This window comes from Lygodium microphyllum, chromosome 26 (assembly GCF_053477565.2).
Source record: "Lygodium microphyllum isolate KBCC chromosome 26, Lygodium_microphyllum_v1.1.10, whole genome shotgun sequence".
NCBI lineage: Eukaryota > Viridiplantae > Streptophyta > Polypodiopsida > Schizaeales > Lygodiaceae > Lygodium > Lygodium microphyllum.
This window is the reverse complement of record NC_141160.1, coordinates 54,739,740-54,752,697: the sequence shown is the minus strand read 5'-3', so window position 1 is coordinate 54,752,697 and position 12,958 is coordinate 54,739,740. Positions and strand designations below refer to the sequence as shown.

General features: G+C 41.3%; 1 protein-coding gene across 3 annotated transcripts in view; it reads left to right on the top strand.

Moving 5' to 3' along the window:
* MIS12 (minichromosome instability 12 (mis12)-like protein) overlaps nt 1-7,805 on the top strand; it is a 38,211-nt gene extending 30,406 nt beyond the window's left edge. The window contains exons 7-8 of one of the 3 annotated variants that reach the window (XM_087668059.1): nt 7,155-7,259; nt 7,359-7,805. In XM_087668059.1, the coding sequence (XP_087524185.1) occupies nt 7,155-7,259; nt 7,359-7,408 (155 nt within the window). In that variant the 3' untranslated portion in view covers nt 7,409-7,805. The remainder of the gene's footprint in view (nt 1-7,154; nt 7,260-7,358) is intronic. The other 2 variants (XM_087668060.1, XM_087668058.1) reach the window with 2 other exon arrangements.
* The last annotated feature ends 5,153 nt before the right edge of the window (nt 7,806-12,958 follow it).

The following is a 12,958-nucleotide window of genomic DNA, read 5'->3' as shown; positions in this document are numbered from 1 at the left end:
TTAGTAGGGGAAGAAAGACTTGTAATCAATAGAAAAATCACAGCAGCAACTTGAATCTTGCAATTTGATACCATGTCAGAAGTGGTGCAACAATCGAAGCATAGACAAGTGCTGAAATAAATTGCTGAACACAAGACAGAAGAGAGAAAACAAAAGAAGGTTGCAAAGGAAGAGAACGTAGAGATGTGCTCGAGAAATGGAATCCATATACCAAACACAAGAATGATGTGTACAATAGTGAGTCTCTGGCTCCAAGGCACTGGCAATGGCTCCCTCTCTCCACAGAACCTGTAGGTGATGATGTGGCTGAATGAGGAGGCAGCCGGGTATATAAAGAAGAAAATAATGCCTAAAATAGGGGCAGGTCGGCCAGCATAAAATGCCCCACATAAGCATCATAATAATGATAATAACATGCCTAAATAACGTAGCCATGCTCGGCATAGGTTAGACTCATACATGAGTTGTCTAGATTACTAATAGGATTTACCAAGGTTCACTGAGAGCCCACTATCCAATGTATAAGAGTGTAGTGCATCCAGGTATCTTTGCAGTCCCTCTGGAGATTTAGCTATCAGTACAATGTCATTTGTGTATAAGAGGAGAGGTATCCAATTGCCAGCCAATGGAGCTCCTTTATCTCCCCCTTGGGATATGTAGTTAGCAGTCCCATCAATGTAAAGACCAAACAATGTCGAAGAAAAGGGGTGTCCTTGCTTCATTCCAATGGTGGAGTGAATAGGAGTTGAAAGGCCCTTGGGTGCTCGTACTTTGCTAACAACCCTCTCATACAATGCTAGGATCCCCCAACTAAGGTCCTTGAGTATCCCCATAGCATGTAGTTTGTGTATCAATCTGTCTCTCGGCATTGTGTTATAGGCTTTGTGGAAATCCACAAAACAAGAATAGATCCACCAGCGATGAGCCCTACCCTCCTCAATGATCACTCTGAGTGTGAGGATGTGATCTAATGTAAAGTAGCCTCTCCTAAAGCCAGCTAGTCCATGTGCTTTGAGTCCCCATATCTTTGCCCATTAGCTCAACTCTTGCTCAAGGATGGAGGCATGTAGTTTAGCCACTGTGTGTCCAACCATAATAGTCCAATAGTTATTTGGTAAAGTGGAATCTTATGACTTGAGGATAGCTTCAATGGTGTTTGTGCTCTTGCTCTTTGGAAGGCCCTTACACATTGCCCTGTTAAACATATAAGCTAGAAACTTTGCCACCAAATCTCTAACATGAATTAAGTTCTTGGTTACTAATCCATCATGGTCGTGTGCCTTACCTTTGCTAAGTCTGTTACTAGCCTCACGGACTTTGCCCTTTGTAAAGGTGGTGGTCTTTGGGCAGGGCTTTGGTGTGTTAGGGAGAGGAGATTGACTTGCTACTATGTAGAGATTAGTTGCGTGCAACTCCCATGTATGAGGTGATGTGATGAGCATGGTTAGATAATGCTCTCTAAAAAGTTGCTAGGCCTTTGTAGAGTCTTGGCTCAAGAAGAGCTGATATAAGTCTTTCTCTAGTTGGGCTAAGAATGCTCTCTTCTCTTGCTATATGAGGCGTCTAATGATTAACTGTGCTTGCTTGTGGGTAGTGGTTTCCAATGCCACCTCTCTTTGTAGGCCAGCTTTGGTCTCGCGATACTTATCATCATACTAGCTATTGCAAGGTATCACTCTAGTGGAAGCTTTTTGTGTAGGGTTGAAGTGTGGAAGGGCTCCTCTTGTTGTTGTGTGTAGTGCCTCACTAAATTGGCAAGTAAGCTCCTATAGTGGAATGTCAGGGTTTGCACCCTATAGTAGTTTGATGAGCTTTGCCTCGTAGATATCCTTTGTCTCTCTGGAGAAGAAGTACCTCGGATATCGGTCGGTTGTATGTTGGGTCTGTACATCAGTCCACAATGAAAGAAAGGTAAGCATGATCCACTACTACTTCGAGGAGACATGGTGAGATTGAGAAATCTTGGATATAGGGTATAAGCGTCGTTGGAGCAAGTACATAGTCTATTGTGCTAGCACCATGTCGATGGGGGTAACATGTGAAGAAGCCTAATAGGGGTATCTAGCTAGGCCATTAAGGATAGCTAGTCCATGTGCCATACCCATCTCCACAAGATATCTCCTATACTCTTGTGACTTCTTCCATGTCTTGAGAGGTCCTTTCCATTTGTAACTATGCTACATCTTGCTCCTGTAATATCTCCTCAGATGTATCAAAGAAAGATACTTGATGGGAGGCCATCCTAGCATTAAAGTCTCCTAGTAGGATGACTTCTCTCTCCCTTAAGAACTCCCAAATATCCTCATCTAGGGCTACATATGGTGATTACCCCTTGAGTGGAGCGTAGCAAGATATCATGGGGGGGAAGTAGTATATGGCGATGTATAGAGTGTGCTCCTCACCTTGTCTTCTCACCTACATAAATGGGTTGATTTGTTGCAATTTTGAAAATTAGGGTTTTGAAACCCTAATTTTTGCAAACTTCGAGCAACAAGTTGATTTTCTTCTTTAGTGCTTGGATGAGATCAAGCCAAGTAAAAAGTGTTTTTTGGATGAGAGGTAGATAGGAGAGTACAAAGCATGTGGTTTATCCCAAGTATTCCGTCAAGTGAAAAAACCGCCCAAAGGCAAGGCTACTTGGGAGTTGGTATGTAAGAGTTGCTTTTCTCATTTTGTCCTTAAGGATATTGCTAAGGACAACGATTATTCATAATGGGGGAAGTGTTATGTCCTTAGACATCCGGATGGGTGTTAGTAGCATTGGTCACAGTGGTCATGAAGTGACTTAGTGTGAATGCACTAAGGGCACTTGGGTTAGGGCAGCCAAGTCTTATTTAGGGGACTCATGGCCCTATTGTGCACATCCATTGTGTGATCACCACTCTTGGACTCTTGGCTTGTTGGCCGAGGCATCCGTACATTGGGATGGTGTGGGTTGGTGGTATGGGATGCCAACGCTTGGGATGTGATCGTGGCTTGCAGTGTTGCTAGCTCCTAGGCTCTAGGGTGAGCCCGTTTGGCTCTACGGTTGGGAGGTGAGTTTGATGTCTAGTCCCTTTTGTATTGAGTATGGCTTGCATTGTGTCTCGTGTGTAGGTTGGATCCTAGGGGGCGTTTCACATTCCATCTCCTTTGGCATGATGCCACATCCAAGTTGTGAGAGGGGGTGTTAGTAGTCATGCTGGTCATGTATGGTCATCTCTTGCTTGAGAGTGTCAGTCTAAGCTAGGCAAGGACACTAGGAGCTATGACGATAAATTTGTTTGTTATTGCGTTTGTCACAAACATTTTAGGTGGAGGCTTTTATTTCGAGGGGTAGGATGGATGTTATTGGACAGCTGTAACATTTTTTGGCGCATTGCATCTAGCATTTTTAAGGCATTTATATTGGTTAGATTTGCATAAAATGTAGGTTGGCCAATTTCAGCATTTCACTTGTGACCCTATTTGTGGCTGTCCTCCTCTCCACCAATCAATCATTAGGTCACTTCTAGTTTCAGTGCCAGCCCTCCTTATCATCTTCATCTCCTACCTCTGTTTGGCATCCTGATTGATTCTTCGGATTTGCTGGCAGCAAAAATGCAGATGCTATTGATGAAAATGGCAGCTCCAATAGTAGGGTGGTTAGTCCAAACAACGGACATAGATGAAAACTGCAGCAGATGGTGCAAATGCACAAGGGCAGTAGTTTTGAGTAGTGAAGTAGGTTGGGTGACAACCAATAGATGGTGGCAGCAGCCAGTTGATGATTGCGACAACTCCAAATGGCAGTCAGCGGTTGTAGCTAGATAGCTCCAATCGGTAGCACTTGAACCACTCCTATGAGAAGCATCCACTAGGCATAGGAGAGATGAAGGAAAAGTGGATCATATAGAGAGAGAAGAATGAAAATGTATGGTGATGAATGAAGTCTGTGCCCTATTGGAAACTAAGACCCCTTTTGAAGATAAAGGACTTCTTATGGACATGGTCAAACTATTGTGCAAAGCACAACAATAGGCACTACAATTCATAGAGTGTGGGTAGTTGGGACTTCGAGATTGTTTGTTGCGTAAAATTGAAGTATTTAGGTGGTAGTGACTTGGTCAACATTTGACTTAGGAGGTCTAGTGGTGGCAAATTTAACAAGTAATCGCCCATACTTAGCCCATCCGACAATCAAGTGGTCTCTCTCAATGATTTTGAACTCTTGGAGCTCATGGTCAAGATTGATACCCTTGAATGAGGTCCTATAAATCTTGGGAATTCAACACATGTTATGTAAAATTAGACCATGTTGTGTGATTCAGTCATTAAAACAATTCTTATCAATAGACGTATTCTTTGTTGTATTAGTACAATGGAAGGAGGAATGAGGTGAAGGGTAAATCGATGGAAAAACATTAGAAAGTGGTTGGCTAGCGTAAGGTAAAAAGTCCTATGTGCACAACTCAATAGAAGATAAAAAGGTGGAAGAGATTCTTGAATCTTTTGTACAAGAACTAATGGAGATTTGTGCAGGTATTGGCTTCGAGAGCCCAAGCATGAACAAGCACTCTCACTTCGATTCTATGTAGTGATCTCATTATTAGGGACAACTCTTCTACACCGCACGTTCATCCTCAATCACTTTTTAGGCACAATTTGCTAGGAATGCTCCAAATTGTTGATCTCTCAAGCACTCAAGTTTGTTGGCAAGACTTCTTTTTGTTGCGTCTCGTGGTAGGCATGAATAGGAGGGAAGAAGGTGCATTTGCTGACCACATGAATTACTATGATGCCACAAAAGCATAAATAGCCTTCCATTATGAGCAACTTGACTCATTTAGTGTTAGACTAATATTTTGTAACCTCATCAAAACATAGACCATACTTTTAAATTGGCCCAACTAAACAGTCCGACTTCATAATTAGTTCTACAGCCCAACAAGCCCATCAAACATGTTGACCTATCTTCATGATCATCTTGATACGATCCATCATGTGACCATGCTGCCCATGTGATCTTGCTGCTCACCATTGCCCATTGTCTTTCGTCTTTCTCTCTCCCCCTCACTCCAGTCAACAATCAACTCTTTCGCCACATAGTTCTTGATAGAGGTCTCCAAAGCACGATGGTAGGTATTTATACCTTCTACAGCAAGGGGGCAAGAGTGCAAAGCACGAGCAAATGACACGGGATGGTGGGAAAGTGTGAAGCGTATTGACACCATGATCAAACTAGTCATGGACCTCTTGAGGGTTGTCGATGGCATGTTGCCATGTATTGGCAAGGTATATGAGGCCATGGATCGGATGATAGAGCGCCTCAAGGTGTATGTTCCTGATGAGGATTACGATGAGATCAAATCCATGTGTGTGACAAGGTGGGATGCCTACTACTCCCCTCTCCATGTAGCAACCTACATGGTGGATCTCGAATTTCAAGGTTGTAAGCAGGAAAAGGACAGAGGTTAGCAATGTCTTCAAGATTATCTTGGATCGGGTCATCTAGTGCCAGATGCAGGTATCAAGCGCAAAATCAGAGATCAATTGCAATTATATTGTGAGAAGAGGGGTAGTTATGGATTGCCAGATGCACAGACGGATCGCTTAGCTCTAGTTGCTTGGAGCAGCTTTGGTCAGTGTATAGCCACATCGCCTCTAAGAAGAGGAACTGCCTCGGAGTGCATCGTGTCAATGATTTGGTCTTTGTGAGTTCCAACTTGCGAATGCTTTGCAAAGGCATGGTGAAGAAAGCAGATTCATTCACCGAATGGGAGCAGGCACAGCAGGATCTAGAGGTTGACCCACTTCACACAGCTGAGATTTTGGAGGACCTTGAGGGCATAGGTGAGGAGGAGCCACATGTTGTCGAGGACTTCTCAGAGTCCGTGGAGATTCCGCTTCATCCCACTGTCCGACCCACTACTTAGTCTCGACTCTCGACTCTCTAGAGCATTCTAGACTCTTGAGTCTTACGATTTACCCTCATACTTACCATTTGCCATTATGTCATGTGGCATTTTGACATTTTGTATTTATTTTTGGCTTTAGTATTTACACTCTCCTCCCATCTTCTATGTACATTTGTCATTGTAGTTTGAGCCTTGGCTCTTGACTCTTGAGTGATGAGTGGTCACGAGTCTTTTGGATTCCTAATATGATGCTCTATTTTCTTCTATTTGGTGCAAATGTGTCCTTCAAATATTCCTCTCTTAGAGTAGATTAAGCGTGATTTTAAAATACTAAAAAAAAATAACTTTTTAATTACCGTTTCTTTCCCCGTCCCCAGGACGGTCCTTTACCGGTCCTTTACCCAACCCCGTTCCCATACCCTGTCCCATGTTACTATGCTGTAGGAGTTCTTGATCAGCGGTCGCCTGCCTCTTGTGCACTCTCCACCAGCTGCTACAGTCTCTGCAATAGGCACTTGCAGCAGCTTGGTCTTTCTCTTGCTCCCTTCAGCTCATAGAATGTTGGAATGAGGTTCCACCAGCCTCTAACAGTCCTCTCCCTTTCGCATGGAAAGGTTTGCCGAGTGTCAGCCCTTTAATTGCATTTTTTAGCATCAGAGCAATCTGTTGGTGATGATCAGACTTCAAATCTAGCTTGCTGAAGATCATCGATCTTACTTGCTGATCCAATAACTCATCTATCTGTGGCTAGGGACACTTGTTTTTGATGGTGAGCTTGTTGAGTGCCCTCCTGTAATTGGCAGATAGAGGCAGGCTCCTGTCCTTTTTCACCAACAAGGCTGAAGCAATGAATGGGCTAGAGCCTAGAACTGACCTGAATCAGTCCCCACTCCAATAGGTCCTCAATCTGTGCTTGAAGCTCCTTAAGCTCCAAGAGCTCACTAGCAGGGTGCTTTCAAGGGAGATTCTGCTCTTAGAACTGACTCAATTCTGAAATCCTCCGGTCAGGATGGGGGCAACTTCTGAGGTACGGCATCTATGAGAAAATGCATAATGGAATGCTAATAGCTGGTGGTAGGGCACTTCTGATTCAGTCTTCCAGCACTCGTTTGGTTTCTAAAAGCTGAGAGCTGCAATCTTGATTTTGGGGTTAAAAATTTAAAGCATCTTCAAATGGTATCAAGAAACAAATTGATAAAATTGGCATGCAATTTTTTTCTGCTTTACAGATGTTAACATCTGAAAATATAATGCAATAGTCTGGTTTACTGGTTGCAGAGCTGGTCAATGTTGCAAATTTGCTCAAAGAGAAACTGACCAAAGTGAAGCCTGAAAGGATACAGAGCCCAAGAGGTGTGCGTTGGACAGGACATGCGAGAGAAGGTGAAGAAATTATGCTGGCAGTTTTGGATTTCCTTTATACACCATTCAGCTGAACTTTTTCTTGTGTTAAAGAGATGCTGACCTGGTGGGTATTTGCAGATCTAGACATGCTCGGCGTGGAAAGTGTGGTGAAAACTTTGAATCTCTAGCCTCACAGCAAATATGTCAACTACCTACACAATGGGTGGAAACTTCCTGGCCTATACAGTTTCTGTGTACCAGATCATGTTTCAGGTCTTGGAGGAATGTAAACAGAGGTGGCCATTCTGCCATCTAAGGTTCAAGATTGCAGAAACTGTCATTAGGAATCAGTGAAATTCTGAGTGGCTGTATATTATATTTATACTTCTGTGAAAGATCTTTGTGAGTAGAAATTCATACCTTTGTGAAATATTTTATTTGAGCACTCATTGTGTTTGCTGAGTTACACAATCAAATCCACATCAGTTGGACATTTGGGATCCAATTTCACAAGCCCAATAGTACGCTAAATTACATTATGCTAGACTTATCTTGCAAGCTTCTGATTCTGTGTAGTTTATGGCCTAATTATTGAAGTTTTCCTGTCTTTGCCTTCTCAGTCCATAGGACAAGATTGTAGCAGAATGTGCAGAGTTTGATAGATATTTGTGTACTACTTTTTAAGAGACTCACATATACCTAACGATTTGTAGTACATTTACCTGAGGATAAATATGAAGTTGGCACCTTAAAGAGACACATATACCTAACGATTTGTAGTACATTTACTTGAGGATAAAAATGAAGTTGGCACCTTAGGAAAACATCCCTTTGTCAAACTTTTGAAATTTTTAGATAAATATATCCATTGACAAACTTTGCGCCCTTTGTATGAGTGGTCCCTTCATTGTATCTTTTATTGTGTTGATCACCCAATGATTTGAGGTGGGGCGTTATCAAGTACATATCCAAAGTGTTACACCCTTGGACATCCAAATGGGCACTACTAGCATTGGTCAAAATGGTCATGAATGTCGCGTGGCTAAAGTTGGAGTCTTTGCATTTGCATTCTTCTATCTCCCAATGTTCACAAGTCTAAAGAGGAGGAAGAAGTCTCTTCAAAGGCCCCAATTGAGAAAGATCAAGAAGAAGCCAAGGATATCTATGGATGTAATTAACTTGCATCCTTTGATGTGATGGATTGCTAGCTATACTCTATTACAAAAAACTTTGAGTTCTCTAATATTATGTTTCTTTCTCTTAGATATTTCATGTGATTTTCTTTCCGAATCAGTCTATTTGTCATGCTTTGTAAGGAGTTAGACATTGTTGGTTAATAACCACCAAAACCTCCCATGGCAAGCTCAAGGCTAGATGTGCAAATAGACAATCTCAATGCACAACATTTTCACACATGATCTACAAAAGTCACATTTTTACTTATGCATAGTAAGATATGGGAAGTTATTGTTGAAAGTCTACCAAATCCAAGTACATCCATCTAGAAGAAATGAGATCAACAAGCCCTTTCCTTGATTGCTTTATGTTTAACCCTTGGATGAATTCATAACTTTAAGTTACATATGGAAAATTAATATGAAACTAGCTTATTGAATTTCAAGAGCTTAGCTAAGAGAGTTAGGATTGAGCCCAATAAATCTTTTGGCCCTAAAGTCAAAATCCAGAGCACATTTACAGATATAATTTTATGGACTTTAAAAATGAATTCAAGGGACCCTTACTAGCTACATGACAAGATAGAGAGTATCATGGCACAACTTGATGGGATTGATGCAAAAATCCTCAAGGGCATGCAAGGTTTGTTGTCCCCAATGAAGGCCATCAATGTACATCGATATTGAGTAATTAAGGCACATCGTTTCACCCATTTGTACATAATTGGCTACTTAGCATCATAGAGCTACTTGTCCTCAGAAGGCAAGAATCAATCGAAACACTTGACTGTATTGTAGGTCACCCATTTGTACATAATTAGCTACTATGTTATATTGTACACTATCAAACTGAGTGCATAGAATATCAATACTCGAGCACTAGAGTTAGATTGGATGCTTAGTTGATTACACACCTAGTTAGTCATGCTAGGTTAGTTACGTCACACACAAGTAATAAGTGGCATAATTAGTCATGCTAGGTTACTTACGTCACACAACTAATAAGTGGCACAATTAGTTGCACAAGTAAGTTAATGGCAATACAAAGTTCGTTTCTTACTTACTGAATAGTTGCACTCCAACATTTAAATTGGTTAGACCATACTCAATTACATGGCTCATATCACTCATTCACACTAGTGCACACATACACATTAGTCCTACTCAAGGCTTAGAAAAGTGCATAGTCCACATAATCACACACATAACCTAGCATTCATGGCATTAGTTAGGTCATGCCTTTAGTTAGCGGTGCACTTGACTAGTTTGTTGTTTGTAGTAACAAGAACATAAGTTGGTGCAGTTAAACACATGTGAGTTAGAGAGCACTCATTCGCATAAGAAAGGACCACACTACCACTTGCATTCAACCAACTCATACACATATCACCTTAGCATTGGCACACACACAACACATGACATTCATGCATGATAAGTACAACAGTTATGCACATACACAAATATACTTATGCACAAAAATTTAGGTGCATGATCACTAAGAAGGCCCTTTTGCACTTGGATTAGGTTAGGACACACTTGTACACTCACTTAGGGTAGTTCACCTCAACGCTATTAGTACTTATACACTCACAACTCTATATTACTTGTAATGAAGTGAGCCTAACATAGGAGTGAAGAAGAGAGAGGAAGAGAGTGACGAGGAGAGAGAAATACTAGAAGAAGAGAGGGAAAGACAAAAAGAGATAGAGAGAAAGAGAGAAAGAAGAGGAAGGAAGCCATGGAAGTTGTGAATGTGAAGAGAGTTTCTTGATTAATGCATGATGGTTGACCTAACCCTCTTACACATCACATACCATCGATATGACTAGTATTTTCCCTGTAATTCATGTATATGCCGCTCATTACAAGCCATCCCGATGCAAAAGGTTTTTGTCCCCAAAAATAGAAGGAGAGTGGGGGGGAAGAGGCATCAGAGTACTGCTTTGTGTAGGAATACAAGGGAAATGAGCAGAGGAGGGAGGGGGTTGAGTACCATGTGAAATGGCGCCTAGAGAGGCATAGGAAGTATGGGAAATTATATAAGTGGGCCCACACATAAGACGATCTATCATTTCATGAAAATCCGGGCCTTGTATAAAGTGGACAACATGCAGTCTAGAACTGGATTGCTATAGAAAAGGCTCATAACCTTTGGGTGGGGAGCTTCCAATAGGATGGTTGAGGTGTCAATGCAGAGCTCATGAAGCATACTTTCGGGCCATGTAGGTGGGGTTGGGATAATTTTGAGGATCAAAATTGGTGCAAAATAGTTTGCTGTCCTCTACAGTCCAAATAGGGCCAATTGTGTGGTTAAGTTTCAACCAAAACAACATATTTGAGTGGGAGTCTAGTGAGCTTACCTCCCTGCCCGATCAAATTGCCTCCTCTCCCGAGCACTCTAGTGGCTCCATGATCCAAGTGCAAGCTTCAAGCAAGCTCAATCCTCAACCTCTACGCTCCAAGCTCCATTGTTGATGCTGTGCCACTACGCCCACACTGTGTGAAAAACTCTAGAGTGTAGTTTTCTAATTGATCTAGAGAGCCAATGCCATTTTAAACATTATTATCAGTGTCCTTGGTTTAAAAATATTAGATTTTTGGACAAGTTTAGCCAATTTTTGATATTTTAGATATTATCTCTTGTAAAAATCCAAGAATTGTAGACAACTTCTAGAATAGGATGATGTGTAAAAGAAAGTACGTAGCTTTTAGTCATTCTGAGAGGATTTTATGTAAAAAGAAAGATTGGTGAAATCGCGCGATGTGCGATCGCTGTTTTCAAGCAATGAACAACACTCCGAAGGGGGAGATGAAAAATGAGTAATCTAGCAGAATTCTGGCCAAGTATCTTGGTATTTTACCCCCCTTTCGAAGCCAATGGAAGCATTAGATTGGCAGTTTGAGCAGCATAGAGAAAGGTGTTTTTTAATCCACTTTTTTTTGTCTACAAGAGTTTTATCTTCTCATAATGCAAAAATAAACCAACAAGCTTCATTTCTATGAGTATTCTTCTACATCTTCTATTTCTTTCTATAAGTATTCTTCTACGTCTTCTATTTCTTAGAACCCTTCTCTTCCGTCTACTCCTCTCTCTGCATCTCCCTTCACCCTACTGTCTCTTATCCCCGTGGTAGACTTTTGACGCCAAACGCTTCAACAGTGGTGGTGAACCTGATGTGAAAGTCTGTAGCAAAGGTGTGTAAAGATAGGGAAATTCTACTGGATCAAGCGGTGGTGATGCTTTAGAACAAATGAATGCTTTGTTTCAATAACAACAACAACAACAGTTGTTGTTACAACAATAGATGCAAACTCGACACGAAGCAAAAAGAATCAATTCATTTGCTGTGAATGCATTGTAGGCAGTGGGACAAGAATTGAAGCAGTTTAAGGGTCAAAATGTTTTGGCCTTCATGCGGTTGTATGAAGAAAAGATGTTATTTCATGGGGTACCGTAGTATGCATGGAGTCGATATTTCTCCCGTTTGGCCATGCATGCATTGCATGATCGGATTGATGAGTTTACATAGAAGAGATGCTAATTGGGCAGCTTTCAAGAAATCTTTAAGAGAAGAGTTTTTCTTGGAAGATGCAGAATTGGTAACTAAAAAGACATTTATAGATTGGATTGAAAAGCCCAATAAGGGGTTAGCTACTACAAGTTTGCTCCATAAATTTGAAAGTCGGTATGCACAGTTGGATACCGATGAGCAACAATCATTGGAGAGTCAGAAAATTGATTTGCTTCTAAAGGCTACAGATCCTGTCTTGCAAGAGAAGTTGGCTAATCGTTTAGAAGATGTGTCTTCAAACAGGGCTGAAATTAGATTGGGCTAATGTAACTAAGGCAATGCATATGTTGGTAAAGAGAGAGCGGATGAAATTAAGATGGGGTACAGGCACCACACTTTCCACTGCTTAAAAGGGGACTAAAATTACAACCAAGGCACATGTGGCTATGGCGGAACAACTGGCTATACATGTTGGTCCGGCTCTTAAAATTGATGCTGCAAATGAATTAATCAAAGGCATGTGTGATCTGAGGCTGAAATTGAGAGAAATCTATGCAAAGATCGAAAATTTGGATGTCAAGGTAGAAGAGAAGGGTTGGGCAACAACCCAACTAGGCAACAGCCCAAAGGCCGTATAGAGAAGGATACAATAGAAGATGCATTTGGTGTGACAATTTACAACATGAAAAGTAAGATTGTACAACTTATTGTGAAGCGGAAGCAAAAAGAATAGTCTTTTGGAAAGATGAAAAAATACATGCAACAAAAATTGGACTTCCAATAGAGAAATTTTTTGGAAATGGTGGCATGCAGAAGAGGTTGGAAGATATGGCTGCAAGGACAGCATTTGTTGCCATAAATACAGCCACATATGGGTTGAGAATTGAAAGTACTGATGAAGTTCGTAAAGGAGGCATGGCTGAAGCAAAATCTTGCATTTATGCAAGCATTAGATTGCATGAAAAAGCGCAAAACAACAAAGTTTGAATTGGCTGATGCAAGTCAAAGTATACGAGGGAGAATAGGATGGAATGCACTAGTGGATTCATTT